At 46.5% G+C, this 22,151-nt stretch overlaps 1 protein-coding gene across 1 annotated transcript in view; it reads left to right on the top strand.

Moving 5' to 3' along the window:
- The window catches only part of LOC139572447 (kinesin-like protein KIF13A), a gene marked incomplete at its 5' end in the record, with an annotated part of 48,954 nt that extends 30,024 nt beyond the window's left edge, over window positions 1-18,930 (top strand). The window contains 11 exons of the mRNA XM_071395198.1: window positions 908-1,032; window positions 2,483-2,659; window positions 3,194-3,286; window positions 6,626-6,778; window positions 7,017-7,094; window positions 7,821-7,871; window positions 8,823-8,919; window positions 9,192-9,343; window positions 12,547-12,738; window positions 13,735-14,923; window positions 15,222-18,930. Of these exons, the coding sequence (XP_071251299.1) occupies window positions 908-1,032; window positions 2,483-2,659; window positions 3,194-3,286; window positions 6,626-6,778; window positions 7,017-7,094; window positions 7,821-7,871; window positions 8,823-8,919; window positions 9,192-9,343; window positions 12,547-12,738; window positions 13,735-14,923; window positions 15,222-15,358 (2,444 nt within the window). The remainder of the gene's footprint in view (window positions 1-907; window positions 1,033-2,482; window positions 2,660-3,193; window positions 3,287-6,625; window positions 6,779-7,016; window positions 7,095-7,820; window positions 7,872-8,822; window positions 8,920-9,191; window positions 9,344-12,546; window positions 12,739-13,734; window positions 14,924-15,221) is intronic.
- Window positions 18,931-22,151: the final 3,221 nt, after the last annotated feature.

Genomic DNA, 22,151 nt, shown 5'->3' on the forward strand with positions numbered 1-22,151 from the left:
GTCTCTGTCACCTCTACAGCAGACAACCTGACAGTGAATCAACAGTTAACAGGATCTAACATCAGACTCTGTGTGTCTCTGTCACCTCTACAGCAGACAACCTGACAGTGAATCAACAGTTAACAGGATCTAACATCAGACTCTGTGTGTCTCTGTCACCTCTACAGCAGACAACCTGACAGTGAATCAACAGTTAACATGATCTAACATCAGACTCTGTGTGTCTCTGTCACCTCTACAGCAGACAACCTGACAGTGAATCAACAGTTAACAGGATCTAACATCAGACTCTGTGTGTCTCTGTCACCTCTACAGCAGACAACCTGACAGTGAATCAACAGTTAACAGGATCTAACATCAGACTCTGTGTGTCTCTGTCACCTCTACAGCAGACAACCTGACAGTGAATCAACAGTTAACATGATCTAACATCAGACTCTGTGTGTCTCTGTCACCTCTACAGCAGACAACCTGACAGTGAATCAACAGTTAACATGATCTAACATCAGACTCTGTGTGTCTCTGTCACCTCTACAGCAGACAACCTGACAGTGAATCAACAGTTAACATGATCTAACATCAGACTCTGTGTGTCTCTGTCACCTCTACAGCAGACAACCTGACAGTGAATCAACAGTTAACAGGATCTAACATCAGACTCTGTGTGTCTCTGTCACCTCTATAGCAGACAACCTGACAGTGAATCAACAGTTAACAGGATCTAACATCAGACTCTGTGTGTCTCTGTCACCTCTACAGCAGACAACCTGACAGTGAATCAACAGTTAACATGATCTAACATCAGACTCTGTGTGTCTCTGTCACCTCTACAGCAGACAACCTGACAGTGAATCAACAGTTAACATGATCTAACATCAGACTCTGTGTGTCTCTGTCACCTCTACAGCAGACAACCTGACAGTGAATCAACAGTTAACGGGACCCAACGCTGCCGGGGTTAACTCTATCCTGCCCAAGGAGCACGGCAGCCAGTTTTTCTACCTGCCAATCATCAGACACAGTGATGACGAGGTAGATTACTGTGTGTGTGTATGTCTGTGTGTGTCTGTGTGTGTGTGGACGTGTTTAACTATTCTTGTGGGGACCAGAAGAATTGGTCCCAGAATATATTTTTGGGACCAAGTTTTTTGGGGACCAACTGGGGACATTTTGTTGGTCCCCACGAGGTCAAATGCTATTTCGATGGGGTTTAGGGTTAAGGTTACGTTAAGGGTTAGGAGCTAGGGTTAGGAGCTAGGTTTAGGTTTAGGGTTACGAGCTAGAGTTAGGGTTAGGAGCTAGGGTTAGGTTTAGGGTTAGGAGCTAGAGTTAGGGTTAGGAGCTAGGGTTAGGTTTAGGGTTAGGAGCTAGAGTTAGGGTTAGGAGCTAGGGTTAGGTTTAGGGTTAGGAGCTAGAGTTAGGGTTAGGAGCTAGGGTTAAGTTTAGGGTTAGGAGCTAGAGTTAGGGTTAGGAGCTAGGTTTAGGTTTAGGGTTAGGAGCTAGGGTTAGGTTTAGGGTTAGGAGCTAGAGTTAGGGTTAGGAGCTAGGGTTAGGTTTAGGAGCTAGAGTTAGGGTTAGGAGCTAGGGTTAGGTTTAGGGTTAGGAGCTAGAGTTAGGGTTAGGAGCTAGGGTTAGGTTTAGGGTTAGGAGCTAGGGTTAGGTTTAGGGTTAGGAGCTAGAGTTAGGGTTAGGAGCTAGGGTTAGGTTTAGGGTTAGGAGCTAGAGTTAGGGTTAGGTTTAGGGTTAGGAGCTAGAGTTAGGGTTAGGAGCTAAGGTTTAGGGTTAGGAGCTAGAGTTAGGGTTAGGAGCTAGGGTTAGGTTTAGGGTTAGGAGCTAGAGTTAGGGTTAGGAGCTAGGGTTAGGTTTAGGGTTAGGAGCTAGAGTTAGGGTTAGGAGCTAGGGTTAGGTTTAGGGTTAGGAGCTAGGGTTAGGTTTAGGGTTAGGAGCTAGAGTTAGGGTTAGGAGCTAGGGTTAGGTTTAGGGTTAGGAGCTAGAGTTAGGGTTAGGAGCTAGGGTTAGGTTTAGGGTTAGGAGCTAGAGTTAGGTTTAGGGTTAGGAACTAGGGATAGGAGCTAAGTTTAGGGTTAGGAGCTAGGGTTAGGAACTAGGGTTAAGGTTAGGAGCTAGGGTTAGGAACTAGGGTTAGATTTAAGGTTAAGGTTAGGGTAAAAGTACGGGTTAGGGGTTAGGGGAAATTTGATTTTGAATTAGACTGAATTGTGTGTCCCCACAAGGTTAGCTGTACAAGAGAGATTGTGCGCGCGTGCACTGGCCACTTCCCATTTTCCAGAAATCCTGGTTGAAGATTTCCGCAATCAGGAGGAAATATGCAGGAAACCCAGAAGTCCTCCAATCAGGATTTCATGAAAACCTGAGAATAATTTTGGGAAACTTTGCAACCCTAAGAATAATAGTTGTGAGTGTTTTCCACCGTGCAGTGTAGCGTGTAAATACCTCCTGTCATCTGTCCTCCTGCCACCAGGTGTCAGTGGTGTGCTCCTGGGACTCATCCATCCACGACTCTCTGCACCTGAACCGCGTGACGTCACCCAACGAGCGTATCTACGTGATCATTAAAGCCACGGTGCAGCTCAGCCATCCTGCCTCCATGGAACTGGTGGTCCGCAAGAGGATCGCTGTTAACATCTACAACAAACAGGTCTGCACTGACTGGACTGGAGACACACACACAGACTGACAGACACACACACAGACTGACAGACAGACACACACACAGACTGACAGACACACACACAGACTGACAGACACACACACACACACACACACACACACACACACACACACACACACACACACACACACACACACACACACACACACACACACACACACACACACAGACTGACAGACAGACACACACAGACTGACAGACAGACAAACATCTGTCAACATCTACAACAAACAGCACTGACCGGCCTGGTGACTACTGACATGGCTGACAGCACATAATTAGATTAGATTTGAGAAACAGCCCGGTTTCCCCGACCCAGATGAAGCCTAGTCCTGGACTAACAGGCATGCTAGGACTGGGTTTCACCTCTGTCCGGGAATCCGGCCCTGTAACTCTCTCTGTCTTGCAGCCTGTTACTCAATGTGCAGAACAGGCAGGCTTTCATGAGGATGCCTTAAAATATAGTCTTTTTTTATTCCATGTTGTTTTTCTCTGCCGTAGAGCTTCACCCAGAGTCTGAAGAGACGGATGTCCTTGAAGAACACACTGTACTCCTGTGGAGTCACCTATGAGATCCTGTCAAATATACCAAAGGTAAACAGCCTCACTGTTACTGTGTGATGTCACTGTGTCAAATATACCAAAGGTAAACAGCCTCACTGTTACTGTGTGATGTCAGTGTGTTAAATATACCAACAATAACTAGTCTAAACCATCTGCAGGGGACTAGTATCCAAATAAAGTTAAAAACTATTTTTATTTCCATTTTTGGTATCCAGAGATAATGGTACAATAAAAGTATTGTTCATTCATTTTTTTAAGGGGTGAGGGAGTCCTCCTTCTCACATGTTTTAGGTTTATTTAATAGGACAGGTTGTATTTTATATCAAGTCAAAGGTTATGTGTCACATGTTGGTAGACAACAGGTGTAGACTAATGGTGAAATGCTTCCTTACGGGTCCTTTTCCAACAATGCAGAGTTAAAGATAAAATAAAACATTGTGACACTGAATAACAAATACAAATAACAAGTACAAATAACATGGCTATATACAGGAAGTAGAAAATAACATGGCTATATACAGGAAGTAGAAAATAACATGGCTATATACAGGAAGTAGAAAATAACATGGCTATATACAGGAAGTAGAAAATAACATGACTATATACAGGGAATAGAAAATAACATGACTATATACAGGAAGTAGAAAATAACATGGCTAAATACAGGAAGTAGAAAATAACATGGCTACATTGTTAACTCTCATAGACCTCTATACCACCCCAGGACACAGTTTGGTTAACTTTCTTAGACAGCTTTACCACCCTAGGACACAGTTTGGTTAACTCTCTTAGACAGCTATACCACCCTAGGACACAGTTTGGTTAACTCTCTTAGACAGTTTTACCACCCTAGGACACAGTTTGGTTAACTCTCTTAGACAGCTATACCACCCTAGGACACCGTTTGGTTAACTCTCTTAGACAGCTATACCACCCTAGGACACAGTTAGGTTTACTCTCTTAGACAGCTATACCACCCTAGGACACAGTTTGGTTAACTCTCTTAGACAGCTATACCACCCTAGGACACAGTTTGGTTAACTCTCTTAGACAGCTATACCACCCTAGGACACAGTTTGGTTAACTCTCTTAGACAGCTATACCACCCTAGGACACAGTTTGGTTAACTCTCTTAGACAGCTATACCACCCTAGGACACAATTTGGTTAACTCTCTAAGACAGCTATACCACCCTAGGACACAGTTTGGTTAACTCTCTTAGACAGCTATACCACCCTAGGACACAGTTTGGTTAACTCTCTAAGACAGCTATACCACCCTAGGACACAGTTTGGTTAACTCTCTTAGACAGCTATACCACCCTAGGACACAGTTTGGTTAACTCTCTAAGACAGCTATACCACCCTAGGACACAGTTTGGTTAACTCTCTAAGACAGCTATACCACCCTAGGACACAGTTTGGTTAACTCTCTTAGACAGCTATACCACCCTAGGACACAGTTTGGTTAACTCTCTTAGACAGCTGTACCACCCTAGGACACAGTTTGGTTAACTCTCTTAGACAGCTATACCACCCTAGGACACAGTTTGGTTAACTCTCATAGACCTCTATACCACCCTAGGACACAGTTTGGTTAACTCTCATAGACAGCTATACCACCCTAGGACACAGTTTGGTTAACTCTCTTAGACAGCTATACCACCCTAGGACACAGTTTGGTTAACTCTCTAAGACAGCTTTACCACCCTAGGACAGTTTGGTTAACTCTCATAGACAGCTATACCACCCTAGGACACAGTTTGGTTAACTTTCATAGACAGCTATACCACCCTAGGACACAGTTTGGTAAACTCTCTTAGACAGCTATACCACCCTAGGACACAGTTTGGTTAACTCTCTAAGACAGCTATAACACCCTAGGACACAGTTTGGTTAACTTTCTAAGACAGCTATACCACCCTAGGACACAGTTTGGTTAACTCTCTTAGACAGCTGTACCACCCTAGGACACAGTTTGGTTAACTCTCTTAGACAGCTATACCACCCTAGGACACAGTTTGGTAAACTCTCTTAGACAGCTATACCACCCTAGGACACAGTTTGGTTAACTCTCTAAGACAGCTTTACCACCCTAGGACACAGTTTGGTTAACTCTCTTAGACAGCTATACCACCCGAGGACACAGTTTGGTTAACTCTCTTAGACAGCTATACCACCCTAGGACACAGTTTGGTTAACTCTCTAAGACAGCTATACCACCCTAGGACACAGTTTGGTTAACTCTCTTAGACAGCTATACCACCCTCGGACACAGTTTGGTTAACTCTCTTAGACAGCTATACCACCCTAGGACACAGTTTGGTTAACTCTCTTAGACAGCTATACCACCCTAGGACACAGTTTGGTTAACTCTCTTAGACAGCTATACCACCCTAGGACACAGTTTGGTTAACTCTCTAAGACAGCTATACCACCCTAGGACACAGTTTGGTTAACTCTCTTAGACAGCTATACCACCCTCGGACACAGTTTGGTTAACTCTCTTAGACAGCTATACCACCCTAGGACACAGTTTGGTTAACTCTCTTAGACAGCTATACCACCCTAGGACACAGTTTGGTTAACTCTCTTAGACAGCTATACCACCCTAGGCCACAGTTTGGTTAACTCTCTAAGACAGCTATACCACCCTAGGACACAGTTTGGTTAACTCTCTTAGACAGCTATACCACCCTAGGACACAGTTTGGTTAACTCTCTTAGACAGCTATACCACCCTAGGCCACAGTTTGGTTAACTCTCTAAGACAGCTATACCACCCTAGGACACAGTTTGGTTAACTCTCTTAGACAGCTATACCACCCTAGGACACAGTTTGGTTAACTCTCTAAGACAGCTATACCACCCTAGGACACAGTTTGGTTAACTCTCTTAGACAGCTATACCACCCTAGGCCACAGTTTGGTTAACTCTCTAAGACAGCTATACCACCCTAGGACACAGTTTGGTTAACTCTCTTAGACAGCTATACCACCCTAGGACACAGTTTGGTTAACTCTCTAAGACAGCTATACCACCCTAGGACACAGTTTGGTTAACTCTCTTAGACAGCTATACCACCCTAGGACACAGTTTGGTTAACTCTCATAGACAGCTATACCACCCTAGGACACAGTTTGGTTAACTCTCATAGACAGCTATACCACCCTAGGACACAGTTTGGTTAACTCTCTTAGACAGCTGTACCACCCTAGGACACAGTTTGGTTAACTCTCTTAGACAGCTATACCACCCTAGGACACACTTTGGTTAACTTTCTTGTAATATGATCATATTGTGTTGTGTTGTAATATGATAATATTGTGTTGTATTGTAATATGATATTATTGTAATAATGTTGTGTTCAGGCGTCTGAGGAGCCTGAGGAGAGAGAGACTCTGGCCCTGATGGCAGCGAGGGCAGACGGTGAGGAGAGTCAGGATGGACAGACCTACATAGAGCAATACACCAGAGGACTTCTGGAGGTGGAGAATATACTGAGCCTGGAGAGACTCAGACAGGTACCTCTCACACACACACTTCACACACACTTCACACACACTACACACACACACACAGTTCACGCTGTTGAATCGTACGGCCTCTTGCTGTTACACATGGTAAATTATGTTATTTTCGTCCATGAGTTTAGATGTGTGTGAATCCTGTGTGGTTTGTGTAACGGCAGTTTCTAGATGGATCACTGCCATCCACATTTCTCTCTGGGGACAATAAAGTTTGTTTGATTGATGTCATCAGGCGGTGACGGTGAAGGAAGCTCTGTCTGTTAAAGGGAGAAACATCAGAAGGAGCTTCAGCACCCCCAACGTACAGCACGTAAGACACACACACACACACCAGCACCCCCAACGTACAGCACGTAAGACACACACACACACACCAGCACCCCCAACGTACAGCACGTAAGACACACACACCAGCACCCCCAATGTACAGCACGTAAGACACACACACACACACCAGCACCCCCAACGTACAGCACGTAAGACACACACACCAGCACCCCCAACGTACAGCACGTAAGACACACACACACACACCAGCACCCCCAACGTACAGCACGTAAGACACACACACACACACCCAGCACCCCCAACGTACAGCACGTAAGACACACACACACCAGCACCCCCAATGTACAGCATTGTAAGACACACACACACCAGCACTCCCAACATACAGCATGTAAGACACACACACACCAGCACCCCCAACGTACAGCACGTAAGACACACACACACCAGCACCCCCAACGTACAGCACGTAAGACACACACACACACACCAGCACCCCCAACGTACAGCACGTAAGACACACACACACACACCAGCACCCCCAACGTACAGCACGTAAGACACACACACACACACACACCAGCACCCCCAACGTACAGCACGTAAGACACACACACACACCAGCACCCCCAACATACAGCACGTAAGACACACACACACACACCAGCACCCCCAACGTACATACAGCACGTAAGACAGAAATGTGTGTGTCAGTGAGAATTAGTGATCGATTGCTGTTGTCTTCCAGACTTCTTGCAGCAAAACAGATCTGATTGGCTGGGAGGATGGAGACTGGAAGGTACAGTACAGTAGGATGGTTCATTATTATAAACAGACCTGATTGGCTGGGAGGATGGAGACTGGAAGGTACAGTACAGTAGGATGGTTCATTATTATAAACAGACCTGATTGGCTGTGAGGATGTAGACTGGAAGGTACAGTACAGCAGTATGACTCTTTTTAAACAGTCTGTCTCGTGGATCTCTTACTGTAGGTCTACTGATCTAACCCATAGAATGGAAATGTCTAATAATACTGTCTGTCTGGTCCTCCTCCAGGGTCATTGTGACTCTAACCTGTCTGTCTGGTCCTCCTCCAGGGTCATTGTGACTCCAACCTGTCTGTCTGTCTATCTGTCTGTCTGTCTGGTCCTCCTCCAGGACCATTGTGACTCTAACCTGTCTGTCTGTCTGGTCCTCCTCCAGGGTCATTGTGACTCTAACCTGTCTGTCTGTCTGGTCCTCCTCCAGGACCATTGTGACTCTAACCTGTCTGTCTGTCTGGTCCTCCTCCAGGACCATTGTGACTCTAACCTGTCTGTCTGTCTGGTCCTCCAGGACCATTGTGACTCTAACCTGTCTGTCTGTCTGGTCCTCCAGGACCATTGTGACTTTAACCTGTCTGTCTGTCTGGTCCTCCTCCAGGACCATTGTGACTCTAACCTGTCTGTCTGTCTGGTCCTCCAGGACCATTGTGACTCTAACCTGTCTGTCTGTCTGGTCCTCCAGGACCATTGTGACTCTAACCTGTCTGTGTCTGGTCCTCCAGGACCATTGTGACTCTAACCTGTCTGTCTGTCTGGTCCTCCAGGACCATTGTGACTCTAACCTGTCTGTCTGTCTGGTCCTCCAGGACCATTGTGACTCTAACCTGTCTGTCTGTCTGGTCCTCCAGGACCATTGTGACTCTAACCTGTCTGTCTGGTCCTCCAGGACCATTGTGACTCTAACCTGTCTGTCTGGTCCTCCAGGACCATTGTGACCTTCATCAGGATGTCTCTGACTGCACTCCCCAGGACGGTGGTTCTCTGTGTGGGACGCCACTCAGAAACAAGACAGAGAATCACGGTAAACAACCACAAATCAACAACATCAAGTCCAGCTATAGTTGGGACCAGGAGGCCTGACCAGGAAACTCTTGTTTTAGATCATATTTAGGACCCTTGAGTGTTTCTCAGTCAGGAAAACCTCCAGGCCATCCTGCCGTGTGAGGACTGTGATAGGAACTCAATGACTGGTTTCCCAGATACAGATTAAGAATAGTATAGGACTAAAAAGCATTCTAAATGTAGAATTTAAAGAGCTATGATGTTTGTTTTTACTACTGCGTTCCCCCTCAGGTCTGGTACCAGAGAGCCCCACCTTCTTCAACTCCAGCCCGTTCAAGGCCCTCTCTCCCCAGACGCCCAAGTTCCTCAAGTCTCTGCTGCCGGTCAGAGAGGAGAGCAAGACCAAGAGAGTACTGGAGGCACGACCACTACTGGGACAGGAGGTATGGGCCACAACCATCCCTCTCTCTCTCTCTTTATCCATCCCCCTCTCTCTCTCTCTATCCATACATCCCTCTCTCTCTCTCTCTAGCCATCTCTGGCCCCTTTTATCTCATCTCTCCTCTCTTTCTTTCTTTCTCTTTCCCTATTTCCTTTCCTGTGTTCTGCTTCTTCATCTTCTTTTTCTTCCCCTGCCATTCCCATCGTTTCTCTTCATTCAAAGTCCAGTGACATCCCTCCTTTTCTGCAATGTGACAGTATGACAATATGTCAGTAGTAGTCATTGAAAACAGGACATTTTCCCCATTCTAAGTGAATCCAGTACACACAGACAGATATTTACTACATTCAACAGCTACTAATTCTACTAAACCTGTCTGATGATTGCTGATTGTTCTGGCTGAATGTGATCTGCTCACATATGCTCTAAATCTATTGTGTGAATGGGCAGCTCCTTGCTCTAAATCTATTGTGTGAATGGGCAGCTCCGTACTCTAAATCTATTGTGTGAATGGGGAGCTCCATGCTCTAAATCTATTGTGTGAATGGGGAGCTCCGTACTCTAAATCTATTGTGTGAATGGGCAGCTCCATGCTCTAAATCTATTGTGTGAATGGGCAGCTCCATGCTCTAAATCTATTGTGTGAATGGGGAGCTCCGTGCTCTAAATCTATTGTGTGAATGGGGAACTCCATACTCTAAATCTATTGTGTGAATGGGGAGCTCCATGCTCTAAATCTATTGTGTGAATGGGGAACTCCATACTCTAAATCTATTGTGTGAATGGGGAGCTCCATGCTCTAAATCTATTGTGTGAATGGGGAGCTCCGTACTCTAAATCTATTGTGTGAATGGGCAGCTCCATGCTCTAAATCTATTGTGTGAATGGGCAGCTCCATGCTCTAAATCTATTGTGTGAATGGGGAGCTCCGTGCTCTAAATCTATTGTGTGAATGGGGAACTCCATACTCTAAATCTATTGTGTGAATGGGGAGCTCCATGCTCTAAATCTATTGTGTGAATGGGGAGCTCCATACTCTACATCTATTGTGTGAATGGGCAGCTCCATACTCTAAATCTATTGTGTGAATAAGGTGAATGCACCAATTTGTAAGTCGCTCTGGATAAGAGCGTCTGCTAAATGACTTAAATGTAAATGTAAATGAATGGGGAACTCCATACTCTAAATCTATTGTGTGAATGGGGAGCTCCATGCTCTAAATCTATTGTGTGAATGGGGAGCTCCATACTCTACATCTATTGTGTGAATGGGCAGCTCCATACTCTAAATCTATTGTGTGAATAAGGTGAATGCACCAATTTGTAAGTCGCTCTGGATAAGAGCGTCTGCTAAATGACTTAAATGTAAATGTAAATGAATGGGGAGCTCCATGCTCTAAATCTATTGTGTGAATGGGGAACTCCATACTCTAAATCTATTGTGTGAATGGGGAGCTCCTTGCTCTAAATCTATTGTGTGAATGGGGAGCTCCATACTCTAAATCTATTGTGTGAATGGGGAGCTCCATACTCTAAATCTATTGTGTGAATGGGGAGCTCCATACTCTAAATCTATTGTGTGAATGGGGAGCTCCATACTCTAAATCTATTGTGTGAATGGGGAGCTCCATACTCTAAATATATTGTGTGAATGGGGAGCTCCATACTCTAAATCTATTGTGTGAATGGGGAGCTCCATACTCTAAATCTATTGTGTGAATGGGGAGCTCCATACTCTAAATCTATTGTGTGAATGGGCAGCTCCATGCTCTAAATCTATTGTGTGAATGGGGAGCTCCATGCTCTAAATATATTGTGTGAATGGGGAGCTCCATACTCTAAATATATTGTGTGAATGGGGAGCTCCATGCTCTAAATATATTGTGTGAATGGGCAGCTCCATACTCTAAATCTATTGTGTGAATGGGCAGCTCCATGCTCTAAATCTATTGTGTGAATGGGGAGCTCCATGCTCTAAATCTATTGTGTGAATGGGGAGCTCCATGCTCTAAATCTATTGTGTGAATGGGGAGCTCCATACTCTAAATCTATTGTGTGAATGGGGAGCTCCATACTCTAAATCTATTGTGTGAATGGGGAGCTCCATGCTCTAAATCTATTGTGTGAATGGGGAGCTCCATGCTTTAAATCTATTGTGTGAATGGGGAGCTCCATACTCTAAATATATTGTGTGAATGGGGAGCTCCATGCTCTAAATCTATTGTGTGAATGGGGAGCTCCATGCTTTAAATCTATTGTGTGAATGGGGAGCTCCATACTCTAAATATATTGTGTGAATGGGGAGCTCCATACTCTAAATCTATTGTGTGAATGGGGAGCTCCATGCTCTAAATATATTGTGTGAATGGGGAGCTCCATGCTTTAAATCTATTGTGTGAATGGGGAGCTCCATACTCTAAATCTATTGTGTGAATGGGGAGCTCCATACTCTAAATATATTGTGTGAATGGGGAGCTCCATACTCTAAATCTATTGTGTGAATGGGGAGTTCCATGCTCTAAATATATTGTGTGAATGGGGAGCTCCATGCTTTAAATCTATTGTGTGAATGGGGAGCTCCATACTCTAAATCTATTGTGTGAATGGGGAGCTCCATACTCTAAATATATTGTGTGAATGGGGAGCTCCATACTCTAAATCTATTGTGTGAATGGGGAGCTCCATACTCTAAATATATTGTGTGAATGGGGAGCTCCATGCTCTAAATCTATTGTGTGAATGGGGAGCTCCATACTCTAAATCTATTGTGTGAATGGGGAGCTCCATACTCTAAATCTATTGTGTGAATGGGGAGCTCCATACTCTAAATATATTGTGTGAATGGGGAGCTCCATACTCTAAATATATTGTGTGAATGGGGAGCTCCATACTCTAAATATATTGTGTGAATGGGGAGCTCCATACTCTAAATATATTGTGTGAATGGGGAGCTCCATGCTCTAAATCTATTTTGATACCATCTCATCCAAAGCGCTGATGCGCTGCACTGAACTAGCATGACATTTAGGATGCCAACCATGTTCATCTAATACACATGGTTTTCCATTCAATGTGGCCAGCATGTCTGTATCACCAGTTCCACTAACTAACTAACTCTACACCCTATTGACTGTCCTGGACTGTGCATGTATGTATGTTAACTCACCTGCTCCATGCATGCCTCCTGTGTGACTCCCATCTGCAGAGCATGCGCTCCTCATGTGTGGACAGCTCCGTGCTGCTCCCCCCTCCCTGCCACGGCCATGCCCCCTGGCGCAGGCCCAGAGCGGGCAGCGAGGGCCACCGCAGCCCCTCCACCGCCACCCTCACCCCCTCCACCCTCACCCTCAATACCTGCACCAGCAGGCAGCTCAGCCTCACACTGCCACACACCGCTGTAAGTCTCACACACACACACACACACACACACACACACACACACACACACACACACACCGTGGTGCCTTGAAGTGAATACGGCATGAAGTGCATGATGTCATCAGCTCATGTTTCTTCCAACATCATCTCAACCAACCACCACTCCATCCATGGTTACAGTCACTGTCCTCAATGCATTTTAATATCATGTAATGGTGGTAGGCTCCAGTGGTGGCTGGTGACACATTCAATCAGTAGACAGATCTTTGTAACAGCTGGAATGGAAAACATTGAATGGCATCAAACATATCAAACACTTCTTTGATTCCATTCAAGCCCCCTCACCAGCCTCCATGATAGGCTCCCCTGATCGGCTCCACTGATAGGCTCCCCTGATAGGCTCCCCTGATAGGCTCCCCTGATAAGCTCCCCTGAAAGGCTCCCCTGATAGGCTCCCCTGATAAGCTCCCCTGAAAGGCTCCCCTGATAGGCTCCCCTGATAGGCTCCCCTGATAGGCTCCCCTGATAAGCTCCCCTGATAGGCTCCCCTGATAGGCTCCCCTGATAGGCTCCCCTGATAGGTTCCTCTGCAGAAAGAAACAGTAGCTGACATTGTCTCTGGTGGGTTCTGTCCTGTGTCCCTGTCTGTCCCTGTGTAATGTATGTCCTGTGTCCCTGTCTGTCCCTGTGTAATGTATGTCCTGTGTCCCTGTCTGTCCCTGTGTAATGTCTGTCCTGTGTCCCTGTCTGTCCCTGTGTGATGTCTGTCCTGTGTCCCTGTCTGTCCTGTGTCCCTGTCTGTCCCTGTGTGATGTCTGTTCCGTGTCCCTGTCTGTTCCTTTGTGATGTCTGTCCCGTGTCCCTGTCTGTCCCTGTGTGGTGTCTGTCCTGTGTCTCTGTCTGTCCCTGTGTGGTGTCTGTCCTGTGTCCCTGTCTGTCCCTGTGTGGTGTCTGTCCTGTGTCCCTGTCTGTCTTTGTGTGATGTCTGTCTGTCTCTGTGTGGTGTCTATTCCAGGACTCTGAGGAGGAGACAGACATGGCCCTGAGTTTGGGTCTGGGCCCTCAGGACTTCCACAGCTTCCAGGCCTACATCCCAGAGGACTTTGCCAACTTTGAGGTGTACAACGCTGCCCTGGAGAGCCAGGAGGGGGGGGTGGGTGTGGCGGGGGGCAGGGGAGAGCTGAGGAGGGGTCGGGGAGGTGGTGGAGGGGGGGAAAGAGAGGGGGCTCCACGGAGCCCCACTGCCAGCAGCTGCACCAGCGGTTACTTCTCCCACAGTGCCTCGGACGCCACGCTCTCTGACGTGCCATTCGGCGCCAGCGACAGCTCCGACCAGCTCAGCGCCTCCGCAATGGCTCAAGACAGAAATGACCCTGACCAGGAAACCCACAACCTCCACCCCCACGAGTCCCCCTCCTTCCACTGCACCAGCACGGGCCGAGGCTGCGCCCAAACCAGAAGTGCCTCGCCGTGGGGTGACACCCAGACCCCTGCGTGTCCCCCTGGCGTCCCCTCCCAGCCCCTCCCCACCCCCCAAACCACCTCCTCCCCTGTCAGTATTCCTAACTGCTCAGAGCAGCCACCCTCCCCGCGGCCCTGCAGGTGTGTCTTCAGCGTCAGCCAGGAGTTTACAGACTTCAAGGGGGCCGACGACGGCATGGAGGATCTGGGTGAGCTGGGACACTTCCAGCCTGGGGATGCACCACACATATCCCCTGTCCCAGCGGAGGAGGAGAACGAGGGCTCTGGCAGCAGGCAGCAGACCTCTGACAAAGACCTCATCAACACACAACCACAACAACATACATCTGACACCGGTACCGCCCGGCTCCCTCAGCCCCACTCACACCTCCACAACGGCCAACAGTGTGTCGGCAGCGTAGCCGTGCCCTGCCCACCCCCCTCCAACCCCCCAGGCCAGCTAGCAGGAGGAGAGCCCCAGATCCAGGAGCCAATCCAGGGAGACCTACCTCCAGGGAGCCCCTGTCCCAGCCCAAGCTGCCCTGACCCCAGCAGCACTGAGGCCTCTGGGGACTCCTGCAGCGGGGACGAAGGCTCTGGTTCTCCGGTGGCCCAGCTGCCTGACTGGATGGCTCCCGGGGAGCAGGTCTGGGTGGGGAAGAGGAGCGGCACGGTGCACTACGTCGGCGGGGTGGAGTTCGCCAAGGGGATCTGGGTCGGGGTGCAGCTGGACCTGGCTGTGGGTGAGTGGCTGTTTAGTTATCAAATGATGTGTAATAATGATGTAATGGGATGCCTCCCAAACAGTACCCTATTCCTTATCTACTGTAGTGCACTATGTAGGGTGCAGCCATAGTGCTCTGGTCAAAAGTAGTGCACTATATAGGGTGAGACTGTCATTTGAGACTGTCACTCTTAGAGTGCTGGTGCTCTGGCATTACTTAACTGACCTTAATTGGACCTGTGAGGAACCTGACATGTGTTTGAGATGTATAAATGGTCACATGACTCCTGAATATCCCCTCTGTCTCCACTGTCCAGGCAAGCACAACGGGACAGTCCAGGGGAGGGTTTACTTCCGCTGTCCTCCAGGCCACGGGGTGTTCGTCAAGCCCTCCTGTCTCACTAGAGGACCCCCCTCCATGGACACCACAGAGCCCCAGCCCCTGGTCCGATAAAATTCACTAAACTCCCCGAAGTCCCAGTCTTTCCAGGAATCCCGGTTGGAATATTCCCAGAATCCGGAGGGAATAAGAAGGAACTCCAGAATCCTCAAACAGCATTTCTGGAAAACCTGGGAATTTGGGGAAAGTGACTCTCCACCCAGGACTATCATCTACAGGGGGTCCCCAGATCCACAACAGTTCCTACTCGACCAGGCCCAGATCCACAACAGTTCCTACTAGACCAGGCCCAGATCCACAACAGTTCCTACTCGACCAGGACCAGATCCAGAACAGTTCCAACTAGACCAGGCCCAGATCCACAACAGTTCCTACTCGACCAGGCCCAAATCCAGAACAGTTCCTACTAGACCAGGCCCAGATCCAGAACAGTTCCTACTAGACCAGATCCAGAACAGTTCCTACTAGACCAGGCCCAGATCCAGAACAGTTCCTACTAGACCAGGCCCAGATCCAGAACAGTTCCTACTACACCAGGCCCAGATCCACAACAGTTCCTACTACACCAGGCCCAGATCCACAACAGTTCCTACTCGACCAGGCCCAGATCCACAACAGTTCCTACTAGACCAGATCCAGATTCACAACAGTTCCTACTAGACCAGATCCAGAACAGTTCCTACTACACCAGGCCCAGATCCAGAACAGTTCCTACTCGACCAGGCCCAGATCCAGAACAGTTCCTACTCGACCAGGCCCAGATCCAGAACAGTTCCTACTAGACCAGGCCCAGATCCAGAACAGTTCCTACTACACCAGGCCCAGATCCAGAACAGTTGCTACTAGACCAGGCCCAGATCCACAACAGTTCCTACTAGACCAGGCCCAGATCCACAACAGTTCCTACTACACCAGGCCCAGATCCAGAACAGTTCCTACTAGACCAGGCCCAGATCCAGAACAGTTCCTACTACACCAGGGACAGCTGTCAGCGCTCAACAGCTGAGCCCCAAAACCAGCTCTTCTTCTCTCATTCTCACCCTCCCTCTGTTCCACTAGACATCCAATCATGTGTTCTGTCTGTCGGTATAAACGTCTGCTTTCCCTTTAACATATCTGTCCCGTGCGTTTTATGAAGGCATTTCATCGTTCAATATCGTTGTTCACTGAAAGTCAAACGCACACATCCAAGTTTTCTGCTGCGTTATTTTAGCTAGAGAGCGTGTAGATGGATAGACATGACCCACACGTGTTTATCTAACGGTAGTATCATTGAATCAGCTCAGCAGCTCATATTCCTGTTGAAACACCAGATCTTCTTGTAGTGGTCACAGACAGTTGTCATCTGGGGTGTGTGGATCCAGAATGTACTAGTGTTGATAACTCACTGATATCCGGATTGGTTATCCAAGTCACTGTGATATGTCGTCAGGGGTAACCAAAGAACTAAGGTTTCATATCTGCTGTTTTAACTGATATCTTATGTTGTGTGTGTGTGTGTGTGTGTGTGTGTGTGTGTGTGTGTGTGTGTGTGTGTGTGTGTGTGTGTGTGTGTGTGTGTGTGTGTGTGTGTGTGTGTGTGTGTGTGTGTGTACATATTATATGTGTGTCAAAGTCAACATAGTGCCTAGGCCACGAGTCCTCCTGAACTTTTGGGCCGTCTGCAAACAAATAATGAATTGAACATGAATTCATGAATCTGAAGATGTACAGTACGTATGAGTGTGGTTGCTATGTTGCCCATGTAGGCTTCATTAGCCTGTTGTTGTTGGTGTACTGTAACACTGTGGAATGACAGATAACCCCCCCACTGAAACTATTGGGACTGTTGCCATTGCTGACTGACTGAATCATGCTTCTTGCACTGGAGTGGATCAACCCTCGCAGAGTTCCTCACACAAGACTTCTGTCTTCCATTCAGGACAAATGAAACGTATGCTGTCCTATCTGTGCGTGTTTCTCAGTTTCTCGACTGTCCTACATTGTGCCTCTCAAGCGGGTGGAAACGGAGGTGTCCATGTTGGATCTATGCTGTGTCAACTCTCTGAAAGAAGCGACGAGGCTTCCTCTGGGTCGTATTCACTAGGCACAAAATGGAAGAAAACGGACTGAAAAGGGGAAGGAGTACGTGAACTTGTCCATTAAGAAACTCTTGTTTTTGTTTTGCGAAACATTTTCCGTTGCAGAACGTTTTGCTACGGTGTACACTAATGAATATGACCCCGGTTGTGAGGCTAACTTCACTGAGTCTACAAAACATTAAGAACACATGCTCTTTCCATGAGATAGACTGAGCAGGTAAATCCAGGTGACAGCAATCCCTTTTTGATGTCACTTGTTAAATCCACTTGTAGATGAAGGGGAGGAGACAGGTTAAAGAAGGATTTTTAAGCCCTGAGACATGGATTGTGTATGTGTGCCATTCAGAGGGTGAATGGGCAAGACAAAAGATTTAAGTGCCTTTGAACGGGGGTATGGTAGTAGGTGCTAGGGGTACCGGTTTGTGTCAAGAACTGCAACGCTGCTGGGTTTTTCACCCTCAACAGTTTCCTGTGTCAATCAAGAACGTTCCACCAACCAAAGGACATCCAGCCAACTTGACACAACTGTGGGAAGCATTGGAGTCAACATGGGCCAGCCTCCCTGTGGAACGCTTTCAACACCTTGTAGAGTCCATGACCTGAGAATGTAGGCTGTTCTGAGGGCAAAAGGGGGTGCAACTCAATATTAGGAAGGTGTTCTTAATGTTTGGTATAGTCAGTGTATACTATAATGCATTGTGCCTCTCAAGGGGGTGGAAACTGAGGCTAGACTGGGCCTGACTGAAGGCTGGCTGGCCGGATGCATTATGACCTGAAGCTCACAGGCATTTACAATGCTCTCCACCAATACCCTGGACTGTAACTGTTAGGTTGAATGCTCTCCACCAATACCCTGGACTGTAACTGTTAGGTTGAATGCTCTCCACCAATACCCTGGACTGTAACTGTTAGGTTGAATGCCCTCCTCCAATCCCCTGGACTGTTACTGTTAGGTTGAATGACTAACGATGAAGCCTACCTACAGTGATTTGCTCTGACAGCATTTTCGATGTTAATTTGACTAATGAGTAACATTTAAGTATTTTTTTGAAGAGGTACTCATGTCAACAAATGAATTTAGTTTATTTTACAGGGAGAGGTGTGTGAACAGGGGATGAACACTATGAGGAAATGGGAGGGGAGAGATGATGTCAAATAGTTTTATAACCTGAATGATGAACCATGTCTCTGACATTTTGTATTTTATTGGAGCTGTGGATGTGGCTAGCTCTGGTCCAGGGGGTTAGTGCATTCCTCGCTAACGCCCTGGACCAGAGCTAGTTGTGACTAACTGTGGTGGACCTGAGGAGAAATAGAATTTTAAAATGCTGTAATTTCAAGTAAATAAGAGAAAAAAAACAAGACCTTACTTTAAAGACGAGATCAAAGCTGCTCTCCCTAATGAGGAGTTGTACATATAAATGTATTTGAACATAGTATTATTTGCAATATTATAATGTACAGAATTGTATTTATATTGTATCTCAACAAACTGTTTTAATTGGTACAAAGATGTTCTAGAATACAGAACGTTTACAATCTAAACACTTGTTGTGTGTGTGTGTCGCCTCTTATTTGCATTCAATCAATTGAGTCAATGCAGATATTTATTGAGACTCGTGCAACTATTTCTTCCTGATTAAAGCCTTATTGAAGTGTTTGAGTCGAGTAGGAATAATTATACTGAACTAAAATATAAACGCAACATATAAAGTGTTGGTCCCATGTTTCATGAGCTGAAATAAAAGATCACAAACATTTTCCATAAGCACAAAAAGCTTATTTCTCTCCAATTTTGTGCACAAATTAGTTTACATCCCTGTTAGTGAGCATTTCTACTTTGCCAAGATAATCCATCCACCTGACAGGTGTGGCATATCAAGAATCTGATTAAACAACATGATCATTACACAGGTGCACCTTGTGCTGGGGGACAATAAACGGCCACTCTAAAATGTGCAGTTTTGTCAAACAACACAATGTCACAGATGTCTCAAGTTTTGAGGGAGTGTGCATTTGGCACGCTGACTCCAGGAATGTCCACCAGAGCTGTTGCCAGACAATTTAATATTAATTTCTCTACTATAAGCCGCCTCCAACGTCATTTTAGAGAATTACGTCCAACTGGCCTCACAACCGCAGACCACGTGTAACCACGCCAGCCTAGGACCTCCACATCCGGCTTCTTCACCTGTGTGCTTGTCTGAATACCAGAGGAGTATTTCTGTCTGTAATAATGCCCTTTTGTGGGGAAAAACTCATTCTGATTGGCTGGGCCTGGCTCCCAAGTCGGTGGGCCTATGCCCTCCCAGGCCCCCCATGGCTGCACCCCTGCCCAGTCATGTGAAATCCATAGTTTATGGCCTAATGAATTTATTTAAATTGACTGATTTTCTTATATGAACTGTTACTCAGTAAAATCGTTGAAATTGTTGCATGTTGTGTTTATATTTTTGTTCAGTATATTAATGTATGCTTCATAGTTGAAATGCTGTGTCTTTGGTGCAATATTATTTTCAAAGGCTGTGTTTTAAGAGTGGTTTCACTAGGTGGTGCTAGTTACCAGTCAGAGTTAGAGGTAGTGCTCTCCACGGTGACCCAGAGAAGAGACTGAGTTAGAGGTAGTGCTCTCCACAGTGACCCAGAGAAGAGACTGAGTTAGAGGTAGTGCTCTCCACAGTGACCCAGAGAAGAGACTGAGTTAGAGATAGTGCTCTCCACAGTGACCCAGAGAAGAGACTGAGTTAGAGGTAGTGCTCTCCACAGTGACCCAGAGAAGAGACTGAGTTAGAGATAGTGCTCTCCACAGTGACCCAGAGAAGAGACTGAGTTAGAGATAGTGCTCTCCACAGTGACCCAGAGAAGAGACTGAGTTAGAGGTAGTGCTCTCCACAGTGACCCAGAGAAGAGACTGAGTTAGAGATAGTGCTCTCCACAGTGACCCAGAGAAGAGACTGAGTTAGAGGTAGTGCTCTCCACAGTGACCCAGAGAAGAGACTGAGTTAGAGGTAGTGCTCTCCACGGTGACCCAGAGAAGAGACTGAGTTAGAGGTAGTGCTCTCCACAGTGACCCAGAGAAGAGACTGAGTTAGAGATAGTGCTCTCCACAGTGACCCAGAGAAGAGACTGAGTTAGAGGTAGTGCTCTCCACAGTGACCCAGAGAAGAGACTGAGTTAGAGATAGTGCTCTCCACAGTGACCCAGAGAAGAGACTGAGTTAGAGATAGTGCTCTCCACAGTGACCCAGAGAAGAGACTGAGTTAGAGGTAGTGCTCTCCACAGTGACCCAGAGAAGAGACTGAGTTAGAGATAGTGCTCTCCACAGTGACCCAGAGAAGAGACTGAGTTAGAGGTAGTGCTCTCCACGGTGACCCAGAGAAGAGACTGAGTTAGAGGTAGTGCTCTCCACAGTGACCCAGAGAAGAGACTAAGTTAGAGGTTGCCGGACAGCAGTGGCGATTTTAGCATGTAAATCTTGGTGGGGCAAAATCCCAAAACAAATTTGTGATGCATGCCAGCAAAGCCACAACACTAAACAATACATTCATTCCACTATAACAGTGACAAACGGGGACAAACAGTGCCCACAAACTGTTAGGGCCTACATAAAACTGTCCCAACAGCAGAGTTTTCTTTCCAGCACCATGGAGTGAATCCTTACCACCGCTACACCTGGTTATCAGCGGAGGCTTGTCTGGCAGCGAAACAGTTCATTCAGACTCATTTACTGCCTTTAAAAAACATAGCTGATATGGATCACTTGTTTAAACAAATGTGGTTTTTCACTGACAATTCAGATGTATAAACTATGGCATAAGGGGACGACAAGCGGATAAGAGGCATCGTAATTTTGATTAAGACATTAGTGAGAGAGCTAGGACAGACGTAGTCAATATAACTGTTTATCACTTTTGAATTGTACAGCGACAGAATTCAGAACATGAGCCGTTCTTACAGTATTCTCTCTGCACACCAAGTCAGAACCATAGGATAAATAAAGGGGGCATATTAGCAGACAATGAAAGCTCTTACAATATTTGATGATTACATTTCTCTAAAACAGGCTATAGGCTACATGTGCACCACCAAGTCAGAACAGTAAGCTGAGTTATGAGGGGGAAAGGGACCAAATTATTAGGGGGAGGCACATGGGCTACTAACAGCTTACTACACAACATACACTTAGTATTACTTTTTTAGCTACAGTATACATATCTCCCTGGCATATTACATCATTTATACAGCAGTATACAAGACATTTTTGGACTCACCTTGTTGTGCTGTGCTCACTTGAACAGGAAGGTGGTGCGGTGGTCCTTCTTTTGGAGAAATTTTGTCATCAAACTTTGTCATCAAAGTCTGCTATTCTCTGGATGTATGGTGCTGTCAAGACAACTGGGAACTCGAAAGAAACAAGGTAGAATCATGAAGTCGGTGATCTTCCGGTCGTAACTCTAGAAAGAGGCCCGAGTTCCCGACTTGGTATTCCGAGTTGGATAACCGTTCAAAACATATTTTCCCAGTCGGAGCTCGTTTTTTTCAGACATGATCAGTCCAATCAAAGCTACGGTAGATATAATGTGATTTGATGTAATTTTATCTGTGGCCAATGACCTTGAGTCTTCTTGGATGGGCACTTCTAATGTAACTCTATGGCAGCACCCAAGAGGCTTGAATTTTCGAGCTCTCCCTATAGATTTTGACGTGTCGAAGTGTCCCCAGGAATGACAGAACACTGAGCCAATCACGTCACAACTAGAGAACTG

Source organism: Salvelinus alpinus, chromosome 4, assembly GCF_045679555.1.
Source record: "Salvelinus alpinus chromosome 4, SLU_Salpinus.1, whole genome shotgun sequence".
In the NCBI taxonomy this organism is placed as follows: domain Eukaryota; kingdom Metazoa; phylum Chordata; class Actinopteri; order Salmoniformes; family Salmonidae; genus Salvelinus; species Salvelinus alpinus.